A 23,620-nucleotide genomic window follows, 5' to 3' on the forward strand; every position below is an offset into this window, starting at 1 on the left:
GGATCCAGACATAGAATTTAGTGTCCATTTAGAAAACTTTAATTTGATTAGACTAGTATTTACAAATGTTGCATTTTAAAGACAGCTGTCACCCTGGCCCTGTAATGTGTGTAACATTGTGTTCTCACATCATTAGTCGTTTTTTAATTAACTGCCTTGGTTTTATTCTCATATAGGTAGTTTCATGTACAATAAGACTGATGGAGAAGGATGGTGTTTCACAGCATATTGCAATTCGAAATGCAATGTTGAGAAAAAGGCTAGACCATGTCCCTCTACGACTCCACCAACTCCTACCACCACAACCAGCTCTGGCACTACAAAACAAATTGGCTCTACAACTGCCAGTACAATTAGTGTATCCACAGAGAAGCCTTCCAAAGACTGCTTATATCTGCAGCCACCTCGAAAGGTATTGACCTTAGTTAAACAAGGAAAAAATTCAGTCATTATGTACCTTTCCCCAAATTTAATCAGAACTGCTTCATCTTAACTGGCATTGTTTCCAGAGTCTCTATTCTGAGAGAACCTGAAACAAGGTCTTTTGAATACCGTGGATAAAAAAGAAGGCACTTTTAATGCACATTCTCCATATTCTCCAATACTCATTGGGCTTTTAAGTTATCAAGGAAACTATCAACATTCAAGTGCAACTGTAGTTGATAAATTCAACATGCAATCGCCGATTTAATTTGAAATGCCTCCAATTCGTCCATATTATTGGTGGGTGCTTCTTTGTTGATTTTCACACCTTAGGTCTTCATTAGATATCTTCCCTCAGTAGTTGCAGAATATTGGAACAAAGGTCAATGGTTGTTTATTATAATTGAATGTATTACTGTCCCCATTAGCTCAATAGAAAACCAAAGCTAATCTCTTTGGGATCTTATCACAAAACACATTAACAGAAAACATAAAAGCACTTTCAAACACACCATAACATCAATACACAACATACAAAACCAGACAAACTGACAGATCGAGATATTGATACATAAACAAAACAAATAGATCCATATATATAATGATTTACATATACGTAATATAACTTTGCTGAGTACCTCATATATCACTACAGGTTACATCTACAAATAAATCCAAGATAACAATTATCAAAGAATGTCAGCCCATTAGTGGGATTGATAATAACACCTATGTATATACTGTGTCTCATCAGCACTGATCAATGTAAAAGTATTTTTTCGTTTCATGAATTACATGTATTCTAGATGTATATGTTGTGCATGTGTGCAACTGGGGGGAACATACTATTTATTTCACTGGTAGTAGATCACTAAAAGTACTACTTTGCATTTACAGAATGGTGAGTCCTGGAGTTCAAACAACTGCAGCACAGAAAAATGTGACAATGGAAAAGTAATAACAGATCATGTGCCATGTAAATCGCTGACCATGCCTGTATGTGAAAATGGGCAACCACCAGTCAGGGTTTATGATGAAGGAGGCTGCTGTTTCCACTATGACTGCAGATGTAAGTTCAAGTTGAAACCTTTTTAAATGATACATTCACGCAAGATCTTTAGACACCACAAAAAAACCCTACAATATAAATATTTGTCTTTGATGTAAAACTCAATGTATTCTCAATCTAAAATTTGCAGGTTTTTGCGCTGGCTGGGGAGATCCTCATTATTTAACATTTGATGGCCAGTATTACAGCTTCCAGAAAAACTGCACATATGTCCTCGTCAAAGAGATCATTCCTCAACACAATTTTAAGATTCTTATCGACAACGAAAACTGTAATCCATCTGGAACTGTGACCTGTGCAAAAGCCTTGATCGTGTATTACAAAAACTATGAAGTTATTCTTACACAGGAGAGAAACCCAAGGACCGTAAATAAGGTAAATTTTGCCAAAACAAATGAAAACTTATTACATGACTTTACTTGAATATATTTAAATGATATGCAGTGCTAATGACGATGAAAATGTTTAGGTGTTCATCAACGGCAAGCAGGTACTCCCAACCTACTCAAATGATGACTTCATCATAACAAGTACATCAATTGAGCTGCTTTTGACAATCCCGGAAATTGAGGCCGTAGTGAAGTTCAAAGGGCTTTTGTTCAGCGTTGACTTGCCCTTTTCCCTTTTCCACAACAACACAGAGGGGCAGTGTGGTAAGTTGATAATCAATTTGGTGTTAGAATAAACACAGAAAATGAGGCTGCATGTTACGTCCATGGATGAAAATACATAAACAGTGATAGATTTAATATGAAAGTGCCAATGGATGTACCACATGGGGTGACACATGGGTTGTAATATCTGCCATGTTACTATTTACTTTCTCAAGGTACCTGTGACAATAACAGGAAAAATGACTGCAGATTACCGAATGGCCAGATTAATCCTGCATGCTCACAGATGGGACAGTGGCATGTACCGGATAAGAAAAAAACATATTGTGAGAACCCATCTCCTCCACCAACACCAAAACCAACACCTTCACCAACACCCTGCAAACCTGAAATCTGTGAAATTTTAATCAGCAAGTAAGAAATAACAGAATAGATATGAACACAATACATCAACTCATTCTGAAGTTTAGCTCTGATTAACAGCCGTCTTCCTTCTGATTTGTACATTAAGGGTGTTTGTGGAATGCCACAAAGTAATCTCACCAAAACCATTTTACGAGAGCTGTAAATTTGATGTTTGCCACATGGAAAATTCCACCATTGGCTGTTCAAGTATTGAGGTGTATGCCGCGATGTGTGCTGAAGCATCTGTCTGTACACCCTGGAGGAATGCAACAAACGGACAGTGTGGTAGGAGATGTTCAGTTTAGTGGAAAGCTAACATTGACATTTTCAGATGTCAAGACTACCTTTTTTCATAATTTTGGTGTTTAAATCCATTTTCTCTTGTTGTAGAATATAAATGTCCAGAAAATAAGGTCTACAAGCCTTGCGGGCCAACTGTTGTTCAAACTTGCAATACAAGGTACAGTAATTGCTCCTTTCTATCAAAAATATCATGAATTAAATAATGTCAGCAACTTGCAATTTAACAAGACTAACCATGAATAGCCATGTTCGCAGCTCTTAGAGGTTGTAATAGGTTGAACCAAATGCAAACATCAACATGCATAACATGCACACAGTGGCAATGCAAACATGATGATGTTAAGCAGTAATGTTTACAATTATCACCATCTTAGATTTGCGTGACAGGCTTTTAGGAATGTAATTAGTTTTGCAGGTATTTGGGGATGAATCAAAACATATTCAAATTTTGATTTGATGATGGGGTTAGATGAAAAGTGAATGAATAACAATAGTCGAAACAGACTGATCCTGAGGGGGTCTTGGATGTCTGTACCTAATGACACTGCAATCCACCCAATAGTTTTGATTGTTTTCACTTGAAACCTGTATGTCAACCTCTTGGTAGCTTTAGAAGAAAAGTCAGTGTATCACCAAAGGCATTAGGATTCGTCCTCTGGGGACCATGAATGTCTGTACAAAATGTCCTATCAACGATTTTAAAGAGTTGTTGAAATATTTAATTCGGGACCAAAGTGGTGGACCAACAGACCAACACTGCTATCTATAGAGCCATGCCACAAGCATTGCAAAAAAAACCCAAAAAACAATACTTGTGTTTGCACTGAATTTTTCATTATTTATTCATTTATAATTTTATGTCTGAAATGATTATCTTTGTTTTTCACCATCAATTATCTTCTTATTTAGATACAATGACAGGCATGCAAAACAATGCCAGGGAAAAAATGGCAAAAACAAACAAGCTTGTAATGGCGTCATAGAAGGATGTTTCTGCCCAGAGGGGATGACCCTGTTCAGGCCAAATTCTGACCTCTGTGTCTCCTCCTGTAAGATCATTTTACTTTTCTGAAGAAAAATCTAATTATTTGTGATTGAATTAATGTTCAGGTTAACTAATTGTTTTGTATTGTTAAAGGTTGCACTGGACCTGATGGCGAACCTAAACAGGTAAATGCTACCATACTTGACTCATAATCATTTTTCACAGATTATTTGTTGCTGACATGTTACCAACTCTGTTCCGTCTTTTAAACAGCTTGGTGAGACTTGGCAGAGTGGCTGTAAGCAGTGTACTTGTGATAAGCACTCTCTTAGTGTTCAGTGTAAGCCTCTCACATGTCCCACTCAAGAACCAATAACCTGTACTGAGGAAGGTGAGGTGTTGGTCAAGCGCAAAGTGGACTGCTGTAAGAGACTGACCTGTGGTGAGTGAATCAATGTACCACACCTTGATCTGCCGACAATGTTTAGTGGAAGGATCTTTAGATGATTTGGCGGTAACTTCACTGATTTTACACATAAATATCCGTTTTCTCATAATAAGGAGTACTACTCAGTTTGAGAAAACTTCTTTCCTCTTCCGTAGAATAGCTTTCTAAAGTCAGAGAAAGTACCCACAGATGCTGTTCTAGTAGGTCGTCCTTGCTAAACCGTATGCAGTCTATTACAACTATCCTTTTATGAATCCTAAATACCTTAATGTAGTAAATAATGTTCAGTTTTGTTGAGTTTAAGATTGAATCAACTTCATGATCATTTTGGAGGAGTTTGTGGTGCTGTTGAACTGTATTGCATTATGCTGTCATCTGTTTCTGTTATTTTCCACCTCCCTAAACTCGTATTTTGGGCTTAATTAATTTGCCTTAAAAGAGACAATACACAAATTTAACAAAGTAAAAGATGAATTTGACTGATAGCATTATTATTATCATTTCAGTTTTTTATGGATATCACAATAATATTGTTATCACTCATTTATTTTTTATCATTTATTATTTTGCCACAATTGTGTAGTGAAAATCTGATGATTTAACTTGGCAATGTCTGCTGCTGTCTATGATCTATTTTCCAGGAGTACCTGTAAATAGTTAAAAAAAATTGTTATACTCGACCAGCCTTTGAAACGTCTTTCCTTTTAACCAACAGAATGTGACAGGAGCCGCTGTTCGTTGCCATTACATAAATGCAAACTTGGATTTGAGTTGGAGATCCACATGTCAAATGACACTTGCTGCCCATCTTACCGCTGTGGTAAGCTTTCCATATGGGTTTCAGTTCCATTTGTTTATAGTGTTAGTTTGTCAAACTAAACCATTTATAACCTTTTATGTAATCATCTTTGTCAACATTTTTAATCTAGTACCCAAAGGCGTCTGTGTCTTCAATGATACTGAGTACAAGGTAAGGAATAATATACTGTATTTACCTTAAATGTGCACTATTAAGAGTAAATTTGTTTGTTAAAGTGTTACTAAAACTCTGCAGTCTTTAAATTAAGTATACTATAAATTCAGTAATATCTTAAGAATAGTATTTAAACTAAACATAAATCACCATTTTTCTGTATTTTCACACACTTCAAAGATTTAAATTGAATTTGCCGGCCTTTATTTGAAATACGGCTCAGACTTCGCGTTTCACTGTTTACAGCCAGGTATGGATTTCTACAAAAATCCATGTGAATCATGCAGCTGTACTAAGACTCAGGATCCCAGAAGCAAGTTGAACACCATTGAGTGTAATGTGATGTCATGTAACACATTGTGTCCGGAGGTATGTTTGTATCTAACTATTAACAGCATTGCAGTTTTTTATCAAATAGAGAGCCAGTAAAGGTATATAGTGTACAAAATGTTTAACATGACAACACATGCTTTTGTGTTGATCAGTATTCCATTTGCAGACGCATAGACTTTCCTGTCTTTGTGCACATGATAAGTTTGAAGATGTCACTGTTTTGTTCACTCAAAAGTTAAACAAAATTACAAAACATGTTTTACTTATCTAGTCTCTAATAATGCAAATGTTTTTATGTTATTATTTAGCACACGTTTTTTTTCAATTTTTTTAATATGTAGTCAGTCACCATCAAAAATACAAAACTTGAGAAAAACTTCAAGTCTTTTTACTTTATATATTCTCTAGTCATGCAAATGTTGTAGTTTTATTTGCACAGGTTTGAGACATCTGTTTCTGAGTTTTTTGCTGCCTTCCAAATAAAAAAAAAGGGGAATGTAATAACAGAAATGGTAGAGTTTTGAGCACCACAAACTAAACTGCATTCACCTCGATTTGGGTGACAGCAAGAATCTCAGAGAAGGGTATCTCAAACCATAACATCACAATGACTAGATATAACTTTTTGTGTAAGTGAGATTTTCTTTTTGTAATTTCGATGAAAGGGACAGCATAAAAACACTTATTAGTAATTCTGTCTACATTTAATTGAATGAAGTTTCACCCCATTTTGATTTTTGATTTTTTTTTCCTAATAGGGCTATGTTTATAATAAACAACCTGGACAATGTTGTGGATCATGTAAACAAACCAGCTGTGTTGTGGATGTCCCAGGCTTCACTTCTCCAATAATTATTAAAGTAAGTATAGTCTAATGGAAACATCTTCAGAAGTCTGTAACCTTAAATTGTGGTATCATTGAATTGTTTATGTTCACTTATTGACCTCTTCTTCCCCTCTGACAGCCTTCTCAGTCTTGGTCACCACCAAACGATAAGTGTGCCAAGTATGATTGCCAAAAGATGAAGGATGAGTTCATAACCTCTAAAAATCAAACAACATGTCCTGCATTTGATCCAGCAAACTGCATTCCTGTGAGTATTATCCAGTCCTGAAACAAGCAGAAATTCGTATTTTTGTCAGCTATAATCTTTGTTAATAACTCTGAACTGGTGCTGACTTGACCTAGAGTACACTTTGCATCCAAACATTAGAATATGGGGTTAGTTTCAATATTTCTTCTAATGCATTGCTTACCATGCACAAAAAGTATTTACTTTTCTGATTGTAGACTTTTGGTCAATGGGATGAAATAAGATAAATGGGCAATTAGAAATATGAGGTCGTCAATACTCAAAATGTGCTAAAATAAACAAATACATAGTGAAGAAGAAATGGATTTATACATTGCACCAGTAATACTGTACACATGACTCATACGAGACTCTATATCAATCAGTCTATCTGCATATTTTACCATCCATATTGTCTATATTACAGGGCACTGAACAAAGTGACAACAACGGTTGTTGCAAATCTTGTAAGTATGAGCCAATAAAAATTAATTCAAATTATACGATATCACTATCATCCTCTGTTACTCGTAACGTGTGTCGACAGCGGTAAAAAAAATGTGGGGATGCGTGTAAAGAATATTTTCATTAATGATTAATATGTTGATATTTTCTGGAAATGTTCATAATTCAGGAGCTGTATTTTTTCCATTTGAGTGAAAAGAAGAAAACTCATTAATGGATTAGCAAAATTGCTAAATTGATGCAGATCATTTTGTCAAGTCTATTAAATCACTAATTGAGCTCTAATCTAATCCATAATGGGCAAGCATCTGTGGTCAATCAAAACCCATAATGCAGTTTTTGCATAAAAAACAGAGCCTAAAATTCCACATATTAGAGGCTTTAGTTTATTTTGCCACTTAAATGGCAGCAAAATGAAAAAGATGTTTGTGTGTCATTCACAGGTACTCCAAGAACCAACTGTCAAATGAACAAGAACACCACCTATCTGCAGACAAAGGACTGCAAGTCAGTTGTGCCAGTGGAAATCACAGCCTGTGCAGGACCTTGTGGAGCGTCTTCATCAATGTGAGATTTATAACAGAATATTTGAGATATATACAGTACAAACTACTCACTCAATCATGCTGAAAGCACCTGCTCAGTTTCAAGATAGATGTTTGTTCACATTGAACAGCATGTGACTGAAACTGTCTCTATTTACAGGTACTCTGCAGAAAACAACCGTTTGATGCATGCATGCTCATGCTGTCAAGAAATGGCCACCAGTGAGAAGGTGGTGGAGATGATCTGCTCCAATGGCCAAAAGATAAAGCACGTCTACATTTCAGTTGACAAGTGTGGTTGCCAAGTCGCTGAATGTAAGGACAAGACAGACTGATACAAAAATTTAGCAAGACAACATTAAAGCTTTATTGAAGGGAAAATTTAACTATTATACTTACATTAACTTTACCAATTCCTCTCCAAAAACTTTAAGAGTCAGGACTTAATATGTGAAGACACACACCTCTGTTTTTTTCAGCAACCCAAAATAAGTCAGATAAGTTCAACATGTTAAACAGCAGAGTTGTTGTGGGCTGAAATTTCCTGCACCCCTGGAAATTCTCCCTTTATACTCGTAACTTTTCTCATTTATTGTCAGGGAGGCAGGTCCGCATAGCGCCCTGTAATGACAGCACGTTTGATTCCTGGAGACTCTAAGCTTTTGTAGAGGATTTACCTTTTATAGAAAGTTAGCAATGTGGTGTTTTTAATCTTAGGAGGGTGTTTCTTTTTATTTTACTTGAGACTACTATTACTTGAGAGATAAATGACACAAGAATGGCTTCAGATTTCACAGTATATTGTAGCAATATTTTCTTCCAATTATATTTGTGGTAAAATGTGAAAGATTTAAAACATTGATTTGAATTTTAAATAGTTGCTGGTCATTATTTCAAACAGCAACATAAACAAAAAACAACTCTTAACCTTTTGAACATATAAATAAAAGAGTGTAAAGAATACCAAGACTATATTTGTCCTGCATCTTATGTGTCAAACTTCTGCAAATATGAATGTCTTCATTGTCATTAAAATCTCCGGTTTACTTGCAAGTGTGTGTTTGTTTTGTTTTCTCTGATATTTATTTATGTGGATTTGTCTTAGTATTTGCATGATATAGTGTTGGTAGCAAGAAGAATCTCTTCAATTAAATAGAAAATCACTTTATTTTGCCTATGGCAGTACACCATCATTTATGGCTGTATACACTGTGTGCACAATTATTAGGCAAATTGTATTTTTGAGGATTCATTTTATTATTGAACAACTACAGTGCTCTCGGTCAATCCAAAATGTTAATAAACCTCAAACCTGAATATTTAAGAAAGTAAAAGTGAGAATATCTATGTGTGCACAAATATTGGGCACACATAGATAAAAAATTGAGAATAATAAACAAACGACTCAAAATTTACAAATAAACATTTCTGACAATAACAGTCATAAGCCTTCCATTCATGGAGTCTGTCAGTTTCTTGATCTGTTGACGATCAACTTTTTGTGCAGCAGCAACCACAGCCTCCCAGACATTATTCAGAGAGGTGTACTGTTTACCTTCACCGTAAATCTCCCGTTTAAGAAGGGCCCACAAGTTCTCAATAGGGTTTAGGTCAGGTGAGGAAGGGGACCATGTCATTATTATTTAATCTGTAAGGCCTTTACTGGCTAGCCACGCAGTGGAGTACTTCGATGCATCCAATGGAGCATTGTCCTGCATAAAAATCATGGTCTTCTTGAAAGATGCAGACTTTTTCCTGTACCACTGCTTGAAGAAAGTGTCTTCTAAAAACTGGCAGTAGGTTTGGGAGTTGATTTTGAGTCCATCTTCAACCCGAAAAGGTCCAACTAGCTCATCTTTAATAATACCAGCCCATACCAGTACCCCACCTCCACCTTGCTGGCGTCTGAGTCGAAGTGGAGCTCTGTGCCCATTACTGATCCAGCCACGGGCCCGTCCATCTGGTCCGTCAAGAGTCACTCTCATCTCATCAGTCCATAAAACCTTTGAAAAATCTGTCTTCAGATATTTCTTGGCCCAGTCTTGACGTTTCAACTTATGTGTCTTGTTCAGTGGTGGTCGGGTTTCAGCCTTCCTTACCTTGGCCACGTCTCCGAGCACTTAACACCTTGTACTTCTGGGCACTCCAGGTAGGTTGCAGTTCTGGAGTATGACAGCACTGGAGGATAATGGGTTCCTGGTAGCTTCACCTTTGATTCTTCTCAAATCTTTGGCAGTTAATTTTCGTCTTTTTTTCTCAACACGTTTCTTGCGACCCTGTTGACTATTTGCAACAAAACGTTTGATGGTTCTGTGATCACGCCCCAATATCAAGAGTGCTGTATCCCTCTGAGATACTGTTTACAAGTCAGTTAAATCTCTTTTTTGGCCCATTTTGCCTGAGGAAAAGAAGCTGCCTAATAATTATGCACACCTTGATATAGGGTGTTGATCTCCTTAGGCCACACCCTCCCTCATTACACAAATAAACGTCACCTGATATGCTTAAATCCAATAGGCATTCAAGTTTATACAGCTTGGATTTGGAAAATATGCATAAAAATGATGATATGGTAAAAATACTCACTTGCCTAATAATTGTGCACACAGTGTATGATCATTCATTATCCGTAACCGCTTATCCTGTTAAGGGTCACGGGGGGCTGGAGCTGATCTCAGCTGACATTGGGCGACGGCAGTACACCCTGGACAGGTCACCAGACTATTGCAGGGTTGACACATAGAGACAAACAACCATTCACGCTCACATCCACACCTAGGGGCAATTTAGAGTCATCAATTAACCTAAGGTGCACGTCTTTGGACTGTGGGAGGAAGCCGGAGAACCCGGAGAGAACCCATGCTGACACGGGGAGAACATTAAAACTCCACACAGAAGGCTTGTCTAGCCCCAGGATTGAACCCGGGCCCCTCTTGCTATGAGGCGACAGTGCTATCCACCACACCAATGTGCAGCCTTATATGATTTATTTAATAATTATATATTTTTCTATTATTTTATATGTAGTCAGTCACCATCAAGCACATACTTTGAGTCACAGTCTACTTTAAATAATGAATCAACTCAAGAAATATATTTTTGCAAGTGATACCTCTTAAATTAAAAAATATAATCTTAGCGCTGGGTGCACAATCAAAATTTGGGGAGCAGTAGTTATTGCTAACACATTGTTTTACAGACTGAAAATTATTTTGACACATTGCCCCTCACAAGTACAGGGCCAAAAGATAAGGCAATTTATACTCAGGGGTAGAGTAATTAAGTACAAGTTTTTTATATTATCCAAATTTCCCAAAACTTTTTTTCTGGCAGCATCTAACCAGATGATAGAATGAAAGCACTATTAATTATTATTAGATGAAAAAATGTATACTAACAAATTGAATTACTTAAATTCAAAGGCAATACAATGCATAATAATACAATTTAATATTAATAAAGATTCATATCTATGTTTGCATTAAATTAACCGAATAATATTTCACCAAGTTTGACAAAATATGCTTTTACAAACAAGTTTAACATCATTATGGATAATATTCGATTATAATTAGATTTGTTAAGACGTATATTTCTGACGGAACTGATTCTTTAGCCCGTTTTCCAGTCGGCACGTTTTTAATGCAACACACCGCCTGGCAGTCATGTCGGCGGTGAAGTCAGGACTGTTGGAGTAGTCAGGATTCAGCTCGATGTCACTCATTCAGTTCTTTTTATCCTCAAGAATACATTAGTTTGAGATGATGTGCTGAAGAACAGAGAGGAGTCCGTTGAAGTGTCGACTCATTCACGTTAAAGTAAGTTTATTGCCGACTTCTGCGTCCGTTCTTCTCTTCTTCACTGTTAACGTTAGCTAACGTAACGAGCTACGTTACATTAGCCTTACATTAGGCTGTGCTACGTTACATTAGCCTTACATTAGGCTGTGCTACGTTACATTAGGCTGTGCTACGTTACATTAGGCTGTGCTACGTTACATTAGCCTTACATTAGGCTGTGCTACGTTACATTAGGCTGTGCTACGTTACATTAGCCTTACATTAGGCTGTGCTACGTTACATTAGGCTGTGCTACGTTACATTAGGCTGTGCTACGTTACATTAGCCTTACATTAGGCTGTGCTACGTTACATTAGCCTTACATTAGGCTGTGCTACGTTACATTAGCCTTACATTAGGCTGTGCTACGTTACATTAGCCTTACATTAGGCTGTGCTACGTTACATTAGGCTGTGCTACGTTACATTAGCCTTACATTAGGCTGTGCTACGTTACATTAGCCTTACATTAGGCTGTGCTACGTTACATTAGCCTTACATTAGGCTGTGCTACGTTACATTAGGCTGTGCTACGTTACATTAGCCTTACATTAGGCTGTGCTACGTTACATTAGCCTTACATTAGCCTTACATTAGGCTGTGCTACGTTACATTAGGCTGTGCTACGTTACATTAGCTGTGCTACGTTACATTAGGCTGTGCTACGTTACATTAGCCTTACATTAGGCTGTGCTACGTTACATTAGCCTTACATTAGGCTGTGCTACGTTACATTAGGCTGTGCTACGTTACATTAGCCTTACATTAGGCTGTGCTACGTTACATTAGGCTGTGCTACGTTACATTAGCCTTACATTAGGCTGTGCTACGTTACATTAGGCTGTGCTACGTTACATTAGCCTTACATTAGGCTGTGCTACCAGGCAGCAGGACGTGACATGAGCTGATCTTGTTCGTGCCTGAGTCTCTCACACACAGCTTGGTATCTAAGCCATGGTCACCTTACTGGCTTCATATGTTCATGTTGTGAGACTGCAGGTCAGCTGGTCATAGCGTTACATACATGTTTGTGAGCTACACCAGGTTCTTTATCCTGTTATCAGAAACATAATTAGATGGACATGATTATTAATGATGAATAACTTTGTTTCAGTTTGAGCCATGTCGTCATTATCAGAGGAGGTGCTGCTGGTGGTGAAGAAGGTTCGCCAGAGGAAGCAGGATGGCACACTGTATCTGATGGCTGAACGGATAGCCTGGGGTCCAGAGGGTAAAGACCGCTTCTCAGTCAGCCACCTGTATGCAGATATTCGCTGTGAGTACTTGAAACCATCCAATTACAAGTAATGCTAAAGTAATAATGATTAGGTGATGTTCTCAAGCTGCAGGTATGTATTTGTTCTCTGTTTAGGTCAGAAGATCAGCCCAGATGGTAAAGCCAAAATTCAGCTGCAGCTGGTGCTTCACACCGGTGAGAGTACCACATTCCACTTTTCCAATGACAGCAGTGCACTCAAAGACAGAGAGGCTGCCAAGGAGCTCCTGCAGCAGCTGCTGCCCAAGTTTAAGAAGAAAGCCAACAAGGAACTGGAGGAGAAAAACAGGTGAGACAGAGGTGCTGTGGGCAATTTCTATACTATTTCTTACTGTCATTCAATTGCATTAAAATACAAAAAACAACAATTTCTTTATCCTTCTAACAAGCATTGTCTGTGTAAGAAAAGTGAAAGAAAAAAGCTTAAGTTTGACCAAAAACTATTAGAAACACACCAATGAGCCGAACTGTTGCACTGAGGGACAATATGTGTGACTCAACTCAAGTTCCATCTACTTAAGGCTGTTTTTGAGAGGTGTTGATTCAACTTTTTGGTCATTTTGGAGGCTGCAGTTTGTGTTATATTGAGTATTTCTAATACTTAGTCTTGTCTTACTGATACAAATGTAGTTGACAAAATACAGTTCAATGATATCACAAACTAGAGCCTTTAAAAAGACCACACATCTGAAGCAACGATGAACATTCTTACCTTTTATGAGGTAGGAAAAATTGCAGCACTGCTGTATTTGACTGACCTGGATGTGTTACAGTAAATCGATACCTAACAAGAAATTATAAATGAATGCCTAACTTTTGATATCATCAATTAAGTTTTTAGGCGTTCATTATTAACTAATGCAATTTAATAATTAATCTCTTCATTAATAATTAACTTCTTAAAATATTGTTATTGTATTTTCTCCTGTAGGATGCTTCAAGAAGATCCAGTGCTTTTCCAGTTGTATAAAGATCTGGTTGTGAGCCAGGTGATCAGTGCAGATGAATTCTGGGCAAACCGGTTAGGAGACACAAACAATGCAGACCCCTCTTTATCCAACAACAAACAGGAAGTCGGTATATCTGGAGCCTTTCTGGTGAGTGCATCAAGTCTGTCACAATTTTACCTTACATTTCATAATTGATGAGCATTGACAAATTCAGCAATAACAACATAGTTTTAAATGTCATTTTTGTGCATTACAGGCAGACATTAGACCTCAGACAGATGGCTGCAATGGCTTGAGGTACAATCTGACTGCTGACATTATTGAATCCATCTTCAGGACATACCCTACAGGTAAACAATATATAGGGGAATTTATTGGCAGAAATATAATATAATATTTGGAACTATGTTTTAGGTCATTAGTGTACAATGACCTGAAACTAAGAATTGCTGTGTTTTTGTTAGCTGAGAAAGAGCCATTCTTATCTACATAGGGAGTTGGTTGTCTTCCACAGAGTCTGCCATGTTGCACCGCCATATTACTACTGCCCAGAAAGGACAAACCAAACAATGGCCCTAGCGAGAGCCTTTTGCGATTAGAGTTGCTCCTAGTAGGGATAAAATCCTGATGATACCCATCCCTACCTGAAGGCCAACGTAGTTCTCCGACACGCTTGGAAGGGGAGGGATGATTGGAGGAGTATTCAGTTGGATGCGATCTGCAACCTCACCACTAGATGCATCTAAATCTTACACACTCCTTTATCTTAGAAAACTTGATAGACCAGGAAAAGGCTTCTGCAAGCCCAGATTTAAATTTCAACCAAGTATTACAACAGTTGTTGTACTGCCAGAGAGGAATAATTGTTTTGTGAAATCAGCTGGTACATTTTTAGATAAACAGTTCAGTGAATTCCTGCTCACCTCAGTGACTAATATTAAATATGCAGCTAGAGTTTCAAGACACTGCAGCTATTATAGTATATTCATGTCAACTTGCATTGTACTTGCAGTGAAACAGAAGTATTGTGAAAATGTGCCTCATAACCTGACGGAGAAGGAGTTCTGGACCCGCTTTTTCCAGTCCCATTATTTTCACAGAGACCGCATCAACACAGGAACACAGGATATCTTCTCAGAGTGTGCCAAGCAGGATGAAAAGGGTAAGAGACGCAAATGGCCCATTTTCTAGCAATGTCAGTATACGTATTTTTTCAACATTTAATTAGTTACTGCAAACAAAACCGCTAACCACAAATCTGTTTTCATCATTTTTTAAATCTGTCTCATGCAGGGTTAAAGTCTATGGTGGTTCAAGGAGTGAAGAATCCTTTGGTCGACCTTCTGTCGTTAGAGGATAAAACATTAGACGAGGTGAGATTTAATGATTAGCCTAATCACAGCAACATCATACTATTTAAAAAATTATTTACTGGCATAGCTTTCTTTTTCTTCTTTCTCCTTGGACTTCAAGACTTGGTATTTTTGTGACACAGGGTTATGGAGTTTGTACAACAATGCCCTCAACCTCCAATCCGAACCGGACAGTGAAGGAGAGCAGCAACTCTGCCATCATAAAGCGGTTCAACCATCACAGTGCCATGGTGCTGGCAGCCGGCTCACGGAAGGGGTAATGAAATAACATAAGTATAAAAAATATAACATGCTTTATCTCTTAATTTTCTGATAACCTTTGTCATTTTTAAAGGGAAACGCCAGCTGACCAAGCTAGTGAGACGAGCAGCACAGATGGAAACTCAAGGGATTCTGACTTCTTCCAGCCTCCTGTAAAGAAGGTGATGATGGCTCTGCAGCTTTAACAGACATTTTTTTTAAATGTATTACCATGTAACAGACTGCATCATATTATCTGTTGTTAATCTCCCTTAGGTTAAATTACAAGAAGCCATAGAATATGAAGATCTTCAAAGGGAAAACAGACCAAAAACAGTCGCATTAAACCTCAAGAAGTCTGACAGGTACAGTTTGTCCTTTTTTTTTCCCTTTTCTCTTGTATTCTTTGTTCCGTACAGGGTGACTTAAAATTATCAACTCCAAATGGCAGTGATTAATAATTAATAAGACACTTTTTGTAGATTTATATGTTCATCTAACACCTATCAAAAGCATACATTTACAGAGGGTTGATTTTTAGTAAGTTTATTTTGTTTGACAAACAGTCTCAAAAGTTAGTATTGAGTATTTCATTTATAATATATGAAACAGAGAAAAGTAAATCGATGTTTCTGTATTTCAGAATATGTCAGTATTTTTTTACTTTATAATTGACTCAATTTTGTTGTGAATTTTCTTTCGATCAACTAAAGAGACTACAAATTAAATTGATAAGTTGTGTCAGCTCCAGCCAAGCCTCTATCTCATAAAACATTTTGAGGTTTCAGTAGCCAACAATCAACTGTGCACTTTGAACTGTTTCAAAATAGATTTATTTCATTTAACAGGTCAGATTTATTGCTTTCACTGTATTAAAGTTCCTGCAAGTGGCTATAACAGCATAATATCACCTCAGCACATAAAGTGATTAGATGTCCTGTCAGGACAGCAGAGTCGCTGCCCATCTTTCGGCGCAGGCTGAAAACTCACCTCTTCAAGAAGTACTACCCTGAGCCTTCCACTTAGCACTTCTTGTATTCGTATTAGTTTGTTTCTGCACTGTACTTTTGCTCTGGTTTATGCTTTTAGATGCTTGTTTAAGAAAGGAGATTGCACTTATCACTTCTCTTGAATACCTATGTTGAATACACTTATTGTAAGTCGCTTTGGATAAAAGCGTCTGCTAAATGACTGTAATGTAATGTAATGATAAGATGCTCTGTTATATTGCAGGCCCACTTCATGCTTTTAAACAGGCATAATCATTTTAGTTGATCCATGGTCACGTGTTTTGATATGTTTCTTCTCCCTCTATTTATTGGTAAGGTATGCTCATGGTCCAGTGCCACTTCAGTCCCAACAGTATACAACTAGCCAGGATATCATCAACTCTGTCAACTACATCCGACATGAAATGGTCAATTACAAACCCAACCTCACTCAGGTTAGATCCTACACACTACGTATCACATATTCACCAGATTGTAATCAGGTACGCTGCACACACACAGCCTTTGTTGTGATTGAAAAAGTAAAGAATATGTAAAAAAAAAAATGGTGCTTTCAAAGTGTTAAACACATAAATACTCTTTGCAGGTTTTGTCCAGCACAACAGCTAGTTCTGCAATTGCAGCACTTTCTCCAGGTGGCGTCCTCATGCAGGCAGCAACACAGCAAGCCATAAATCGTAAGTGTGTTAAACAATTGCTAAATAACATTATTATTACTTCTGGAAGTTGGTGATCAGTTAGTGCCTGTACCACATCTGTTCTGTGCCGTCTGGGCATTCTGTAGAGATGGAGGGATTCAAATCTCTTAATTTACGCCTAATCTTTCTGGATTGTTCACTGACAACTCATAGTTTCACTATTGCTTAAACCTGAACCAACCATGACAAATGTTAATTTAAACTAAACGTTATTTTCTATTCAATCTTTGTTTTTTGTTTTTTTAGAGATGATACCTTCTGAGGTTCAAGGAGAGTTGAAGCATCTTTATGCAGCTGCTGGAGAGTTGTTGAGACACTTCTGGTCTTGTTTTCCTGTAAACACACCATTTTTGGAGGAGAAGGTGACTTTTAATAACTTTATTGAAGGAGTTCAAATGACTAATGTCACTCACAGTATGTTATTCACTCATTCCCAATCTTGACATCAATGACATTTGCAACAAAAAAATAACAAAAATGTGGCACTTCTCATACTCATCTAATGGTACATACAAATTGAAGTATTCACATGTATGTGTGGTTTAAAGAAACATAAACCACAGTTGCCCTTAAAAGTGTAGGCAAGAGAGAGTAAATTCATAATAAAAAACAAAATGCTGCTAAAAGTAATCTAGCCCCTTAGATTTTGTCATGTTTTATTGTTTTACATTATTAAATTAAAGTAGATGTTTGCAAAGATTTCTAACACTAATCCCAGTAGTCTGTGTTTTATATATACTTAATTTACATTAATTTATAGATATTTGTTTTCACTTGGACATTAAGATATGTTTTATTCTATAAACCAAACTGGCAGTACATTAGCAGTATAGTATATAATTTATATATAGTTCCCTGCTAATACTACAGGTCCCAGTCTCCCTTCATAGAAAGCAGTGATTTTTTTTTTTCAGATTTTCCTAATGTTTTTTTAATTCAGATGTGTTCTCATCACGTCATACTTTTTCATATAGGTGATGAAAATGAAGACAAACCTCGAGAGATTCCAGATGACCAAGCTGTGTCCTTTTCAGGAGAAGATTCAGCGACAGTACTTAAGTACAAATGTAAGTCTCTAAGCTATAAATGATGACACAATGTCTTCATACCAGGTGGGCTTGTATTAAAGTATTTTACACCCCACAGCTCACAGGGCATTTGGAGGAAATGCTGCAGACGGCCTACAGCAAGTTCCACGTCTGGCAAACCCGTCGCATGTTGAGGAAAACCTGAGGTCTGATGTTTTGCCAAAGAGAGGACAAGGACGAGATTACAGTATATGGACAAGTGACCTGAGAGGGATCTCTAGACTGCTGTGAAGAGACCACAGATCACAGCCTGATGGGACAAGATTCACACGGGTTTAATGAGGATATAGATCGACGCTGCTACATCCAAAACTGTTCAACGGAGACTAACTGCATCTGTCACAAATATCTATAATTTGTTTATTTCTCTTTTGTTTGTGTTTTCTCAGCGGTTGAGAGATTGGTGCCGATAATGGTTAAATGGGACTTTTAAAATGGTGTAATATGACCAAATGTCAAATCAGAAAGGCACTCAGGACAACAACCTGAGGTGTGAAATGCAAGCAGAGGACTGCCAACATGTTTCATCAGTGCCGAGCAGAGGAGCAGCCTCTGAGCCCTCTGAGCCTGGGGTCCAGGCAGAAGGTGTTGTGATTATAGCAATACTGTAAAGACATTTCGCACTGAGTGCATTAGTGTGTGTGTGGCTCAAACCACACAGTCACTGGTTTGTAATGTCTGCACCTTTTGTTTGCACTGAAGACAAAATGTCACTGCATTAAAGTGATCTTTTGTTCATGCCTCTGTCTTCTGAACCTTCAGTGTCTAGACTACAAGTCCATGAATAGTTTGTTATTCCAGTGTAGTTCTTCATAAACTGGCGTAGGACAGTGTTCCGTTGTGTCAAAGCTTTCATCAGGAAGTGTCCTCTCGTCAGCTGACAGCTCGCTGCGTGGGACTGAGCCTGAGTCTCCAGGGAAACACGGAACCGAACCGCGGAGCCGACGGTCGGGTTAGTAGCCGATAAGCGACTCCGACCGGCAGGTGAGTTTAACTAACCCAACGTTCATTGAAGGCATCGCCGTCGTAGCTTGCTAGCATGGTTGCTAGCATGGTTGCTAGCATGGTTGCTAGCATGGTTGCTAGCATGGTTGCTAGCATGGTTGCTAGCATGGTTGCTAGCATGGTTGCTAGCATGGTTGCTAGCTGGTCTTTGCAGATGTAGACACACGGGCGCACAATGCACGTCAGTCTATCCTTTAATTAACAGTGATGTGTATTTAACTCACTAGTGAGTTAACAGTACAATGGGTTAGGGTTAGCTCCTTTAATTAACAGTGATGTGTATTTAACTCACTAGTCCTGCTCCTTTAATTAACAGTGATGTGTATTTAACTCACTAGTCCTGCTCCTGTTCGTTTGAAGGGTTTCTGGCCTGTAGTTCTGATAGAAACCATCAGTGTCAGCTGACTGGTCCCGTGACGCGGACTAGTCGTGAATCAATATTACACTACATTACATTACACTACACTACATTACACTATCATTACACTTCCCGTGACGCGGACATTACATACACTACATTACACTACACTACACTACACTACATTACATTACACTACACTACATTACACTACATTACATTACACTACACTACATTACATACATTACACTACACTACATTACACTACATTACACTACACTACATTACACTACACTACACTACACTACATTACACTACATTACACTACATTACACTACACTACACTACATTACATTACACTACACTACACTACATTACACTACATTACACTACACTACATTACATTACACTACACTACATTACACTTACATTACACTACATTACATTACACTACACTACATTACATTACACTACATTACACTACACTACACTACACTACACTACACTACATTACACTACACACTACACATACACTACACTACACTTACACTACACTACATTACACTACATTACACTACACTACATTACACTACACTACACTACACTACACTACATTACATTACACTACATTACACTACACTACATTACACTACACTACATTACACTACACTACATTACACTACACTACACTACATTACACTACACTACATTACACTACACTACATTACACTACATTACTTACACTACACTACACTACACTACACTACACTACATTACACTACACTACATTACACTACACTACATTACACTACACTACATTACACTACACTACACTACATTACACTACACTACATTACACTACACTACATTACATTACATTACATTACATTACTTCAATACTATTTATTTTACTGTGTATTTTCAACTTAAACTGTAACCACGAAATAGCATGAAAGGCTGTGCAGGAAAAGACTGTTATTGACGTTTACTTCGGGACGTTACGGTCGGTTACAGTCTGTTACAGTCGGTTATAGTCTGTTATGGTCGGTTACAGTCTGTTATAGTCTGTTATGGTCGGTTACAGTCTGTTACAGTCTGTTATAGTCGGTTATGGTCGGTTACAGTCGGTTACAGTCTGTTATGGTCTGTTATGGTCGGTTACGGTCTGTTATGGTCGGTTACAGTCTGTTGTGGTCGGTTACGGTCTGTTACAGTCTGTTACGGTCTGTTACAGTCTGTTATGGTCGGTTACGGTCGGTTAGAGTCTGTTATGGTCTGTTAGTCTGTTACGGTCGGTTACAGTCGGTTATGGTCGGTTATGGTCGGTTACAGTCGGTTATAGTCGGTTACGGTCGGTTGTGGTCGGTTATAGTCTGTTACGGTCGGTTATAGTCTGTTACGGTCGGTTACAGTCTGTTACGGTCGGTTACAGTCTGTTATGGTCGGTTACAGTCTGTTACGGTCGGTTACAGTCTGTTACGGTCAGTTACAGTCGGTTGTGGCGGTTACAGTCGGTTATAGTCGGTTACGGTCGGTTGTGGTCGGTTACAGTCGGTTGTGGTCGGTTACAGTCGGTTGTGGTCGGTTACAGTCGGTTGTGGTCGGTTACAGTCGGTTGTGGTCGGTTACAGTCGGTTGTGGTCGGTACAGTCGGTTGTGGTCGGTTACAGTCGGTTGTGGTCGGTTACAGTCGGTTGTGGTCGGTTACGGTCTGTTACGGCGGTTACGGTCGGTTACGGATCGGTTGTGGTCGGTTACAGTCTGTTACGGTCGGTTACAGTCTGCTATGGTCGGTTACAGTCTGCTATGGTCGGTTACAGTCTGTTACGGTCGGTTACGGATCGGTTACAGTCGGTTACAGTCTGTTATAGTCGGTTACAGTCTGTTACAGTCTGTTACAGTCGGTTACAGTCGATTACGGTCGGTTACAGTCTGGTTATGGTCGGTTACAGTCGTTATGGTCGGTTACGGTCGGTTACGGTCGGTTACAGTCGGTTACGGATCGGTTACGGATCGGTTACGGTCTGTTATGGTCTGTTATGGTCGGTTACGGTCTGTTACAGTCGGTTACGGTCGGTTATAGTCGGTTACAGTCTGTTATGGTCGGTTACAGTCTGTTATGGTCGGTTACAGTCTGTTACAGTCGGTTACGGTCGGTTACAGTCTGTTACGGTCGGTTACAGTCTGTTACGGTCGGTTACAGTCTGTTACAGTCTGTTACGGTCGGTTATAGTCGGTTACAGTCTGTTATGGTCGGTTACGGTCGGTTACAGTCTGTCTCGTTTAACGCCTCTCACGTGGACGCGCACCAGGTCGCGGGACGTTCTCTGGGACTTTCCATGTTCATTCCACTTTATGCATTTACTCTACCAACTACTTCTAAGTGACATATTATATACATTGTACTGTATTTTACAAATAGAAAACTCACAATATTTTAAAATATTCTACTGTTATGGTTTAAACTTCCCAATAGTGTGCAAATAAGATGAGACAAATGTTTGCTCCACTTTGACTAAAAGGCTATACATATTAAAAGGTGTAACCTCACATAGGTCATTGTTTCCTGTGTTGATTACTTTTGATACTTAGAGTAAGTTTGCTCTTAAGTTAATCATTTTTCAATTTGGGACTTTAACTTACGACAACTTTAGTATTTGTACAGTGTTTTATTTGTACTTTGACTTTTAAGTAAAGGGATCTGAATACTTCCTCACCACATTGCAACCATAGAGATTACAGCTGGCATGTTAAACCTGTGGGGCTCTGACATATAGAGATAATCAGTAATTAGCACCACATGCATTTTGAAACTTTGCTGTCCGAAATACGTAGTTGACACTGCTTATGTATTTAAAAAGAAACTGTTTAGCTGAGGCCCAAGGCTTCCTCGGGATCTTCAGATTCAACATGTCAGTTGTAATGTGATTAAGGACAATTTTGTTTGTCAGAGTGCAACATTCAAGCACAATCATTTGCAAAAACAGAGCCGTATGAGTGTCTGTGGATTATGATCTAGATTTTAAACATTGCCGTGTACATTTTTGCCCTAGGTCTCTTTAGCAGGAAAATATAGCTATGTTAAGATCTGTGCAAATCCCCATCCCCAAATACATTCCTATTGCAGTAAAGTGTTAACAAATAGAGAGACAGAGGTCAGAGTGGTCAAGTTACTTGTGCCAAATACTTTTATTCTCAGGATTAATTATGTTCTGTCATTTTGTTTAAAAAAAATAAAAAATCTACATTGATGTATTTTCCAAACCGTATCTGATGATTCTAATGAACTGCAGTTTAAGTTTTGCTTCTGCTTCCTCATATAAGTTCACCTAAAACCAAAACAAGTAGATCGAAGCCAAACTACACATTGTGCTGCATTTTGAGCTAAATGGTGTCCTCTGATCCTGCCAAAATGGTCTTTCTGGCTAAATGAAATTACAGCTCCAGGACATGACACATTTGAACAACTCAAACGGTACACTAGAGATGATTTTGTTTTTTTACCAGGGTAGAGATCATAAAGTGAAGTCATGACTGGTCAATTTGAGAGGGTAGGTACACTACTGAAAGTCATGTGATGCTACTTGGCTAAGGGCCGTAGTATGTGAGGAAGCAGAGGAGGGACTCTTGACGTCTCTCACATTTTTTTTCTCATAACGTTGTTGAATGTCATTTCTCCCTCAGTTGTAGAGGATCACCAGTGAACATGCCTCTGATACCAGTTGTCCCAGAGAACCACAGTCATTTACTGGCAGAGTTTGACTGCCTCGATCCACTTCTGTCTGCTCTCCGTTTGGACTCAGGCAGGCTCAAGGTAGGTTTCACCATCACGTGACTGAGTCAACCTTCTAATTAAATCACACATGGATGAAATAAATTAGCTTACTATCTAATGTCTTAAAAGCACTTCAGAGTGAAAAAATACTGACTTTGTGTTACTATAAACAGTTATTGGGTCTGCACCTTGTGTACTTTGTACTCTCTTAAAATAGAATAAAAACCCAGCAGCTACACTAGACTTTATAGGAAGACAAAATGGTCTAGCCTATTAAAACATCCCATTATCTGAGTCTTAAGAGAGGTGTCTACACTAAAAACCCAAATTAAAAACATGTCACCTAAAAATAGTTTATCTAAGGTGAACAATT

At 38.2% G+C, this 23,620-nt stretch overlaps 3 protein-coding genes across 3 annotated transcripts in view; all 3 read left to right on the forward strand.

The window, feature by feature from the left end:
* LOC129107864 (mucin-5B-like) overlaps positions 1–10,029 on the forward strand; it is a 30,871-nt gene extending 20,842 nt beyond the window's left edge. Inside the window, exons 30-48 of the mRNA XM_054619454.1 lie at positions 177–314; positions 369–412; positions 1,321–1,492; positions 1,623–1,867; positions 1,962–2,145; positions 2,322–2,520; positions 2,618–2,796; positions 2,902–2,971; positions 3,724–3,863; positions 3,953–3,984; positions 4,073–4,241; positions 4,963–5,067; positions 5,177–5,217; positions 5,467–5,589; positions 6,312–6,413; positions 6,519–6,647; positions 7,054–7,093; positions 7,535–7,658; positions 7,797–10,029. Of these exons, the coding sequence (XP_054475429.1) occupies positions 177–314; positions 369–412; positions 1,321–1,492; positions 1,623–1,867; positions 1,962–2,145; positions 2,322–2,520; positions 2,618–2,796; positions 2,902–2,971; positions 3,724–3,863; positions 3,953–3,984; positions 4,073–4,241; positions 4,963–5,067; positions 5,177–5,217; positions 5,467–5,589; positions 6,312–6,413; positions 6,519–6,647; positions 7,054–7,093; positions 7,535–7,658; positions 7,797–7,971 (2,411 nt within the window). The 3' untranslated portion in view covers positions 7,972–10,029. The remainder of the gene's footprint in view (positions 1–176; positions 315–368; positions 413–1,320; positions 1,493–1,622; positions 1,868–1,961; positions 2,146–2,321; positions 2,521–2,617; positions 2,797–2,901; positions 2,972–3,723; positions 3,864–3,952; positions 3,985–4,072; positions 4,242–4,962; positions 5,068–5,176; positions 5,218–5,466; positions 5,590–6,311; positions 6,414–6,518; positions 6,648–7,053; positions 7,094–7,534; positions 7,659–7,796) is intronic.
* A 1,245-nt stretch (positions 10,030–11,274) lies between these two features.
* gtf2h1 (general transcription factor IIH, polypeptide 1) lies at positions 11,275–18,839 on the forward strand. The gene is made up of 15 exons (XM_054619552.1): positions 11,275–11,454; positions 12,589–12,750; positions 12,847–13,039; positions 13,682–13,847; positions 13,957–14,050; positions 14,713–14,862; positions 14,994–15,073; positions 15,196–15,329; positions 15,408–15,495; positions 15,590–15,678; positions 16,640–16,757; positions 16,910–17,000; positions 17,268–17,383; positions 17,996–18,088; positions 18,168–18,839. The coding sequence occupies exons 2-15, from the start codon at positions 12,597–12,599 to the stop codon at positions 18,252–18,254; spliced, it is 1,653 nt and encodes a 550-aa protein (XP_054475527.1). The 5' UTR covers positions 11,275–11,454; positions 12,589–12,596; the 3' UTR covers positions 18,255–18,839.
* A 131-nt stretch (positions 18,840–18,970) lies between these two features.
* Positions 18,971–23,620, forward strand: part of hps5 (HPS5 biogenesis of lysosomal organelles complex 2 subunit 2) — a 15,217-nt gene continuing 10,567 nt past the window's right edge. Inside the window, exons 1-2 of the mRNA XM_054619551.1 lie at positions 18,971–19,093; positions 23,157–23,286. Coding sequence (XP_054475526.1) covers positions 23,179–23,286 — 108 coding nt within the window. The 5' untranslated portion in view covers positions 18,971–19,093; positions 23,157–23,178. The remainder of the gene's footprint in view (positions 19,094–23,156; positions 23,287–23,620) is intronic.

This window comes from Anoplopoma fimbria, chromosome 19 (genome assembly GCF_027596085.1).
Source record: "Anoplopoma fimbria isolate UVic2021 breed Golden Eagle Sablefish chromosome 19, Afim_UVic_2022, whole genome shotgun sequence".
In the NCBI taxonomy this organism is placed as follows: domain Eukaryota; kingdom Metazoa; phylum Chordata; class Actinopteri; order Perciformes; family Anoplopomatidae; genus Anoplopoma; species Anoplopoma fimbria.

What these genes read in the sequence shown, in the direction of transcription:
- gtf2h1 (XM_054619552.1), top strand. Translation starts at nt 12,597, where the DNA reads ATGTCGTCATTATCAGAGGAGGTGCTGCTGGTGGTGAAGAAGGTTCGC. An exon ending in GCAGCCGGCTCACGGAAGGG is followed by an intron (nt 15,330 to 15,407) that starts GTAATGAAATAA and finishes TCATTTTTAAAG; the next exon opens with GGAAACGCCAGCTGACCAAG. An exon ending in ACAAACCCAACCTCACTCAG is followed by an intron (nt 16,758 to 16,909) that starts GTTAGATCCTAC and finishes TACTCTTTGCAG; the next exon opens with GTTTTGTCCAGCACAACAGC.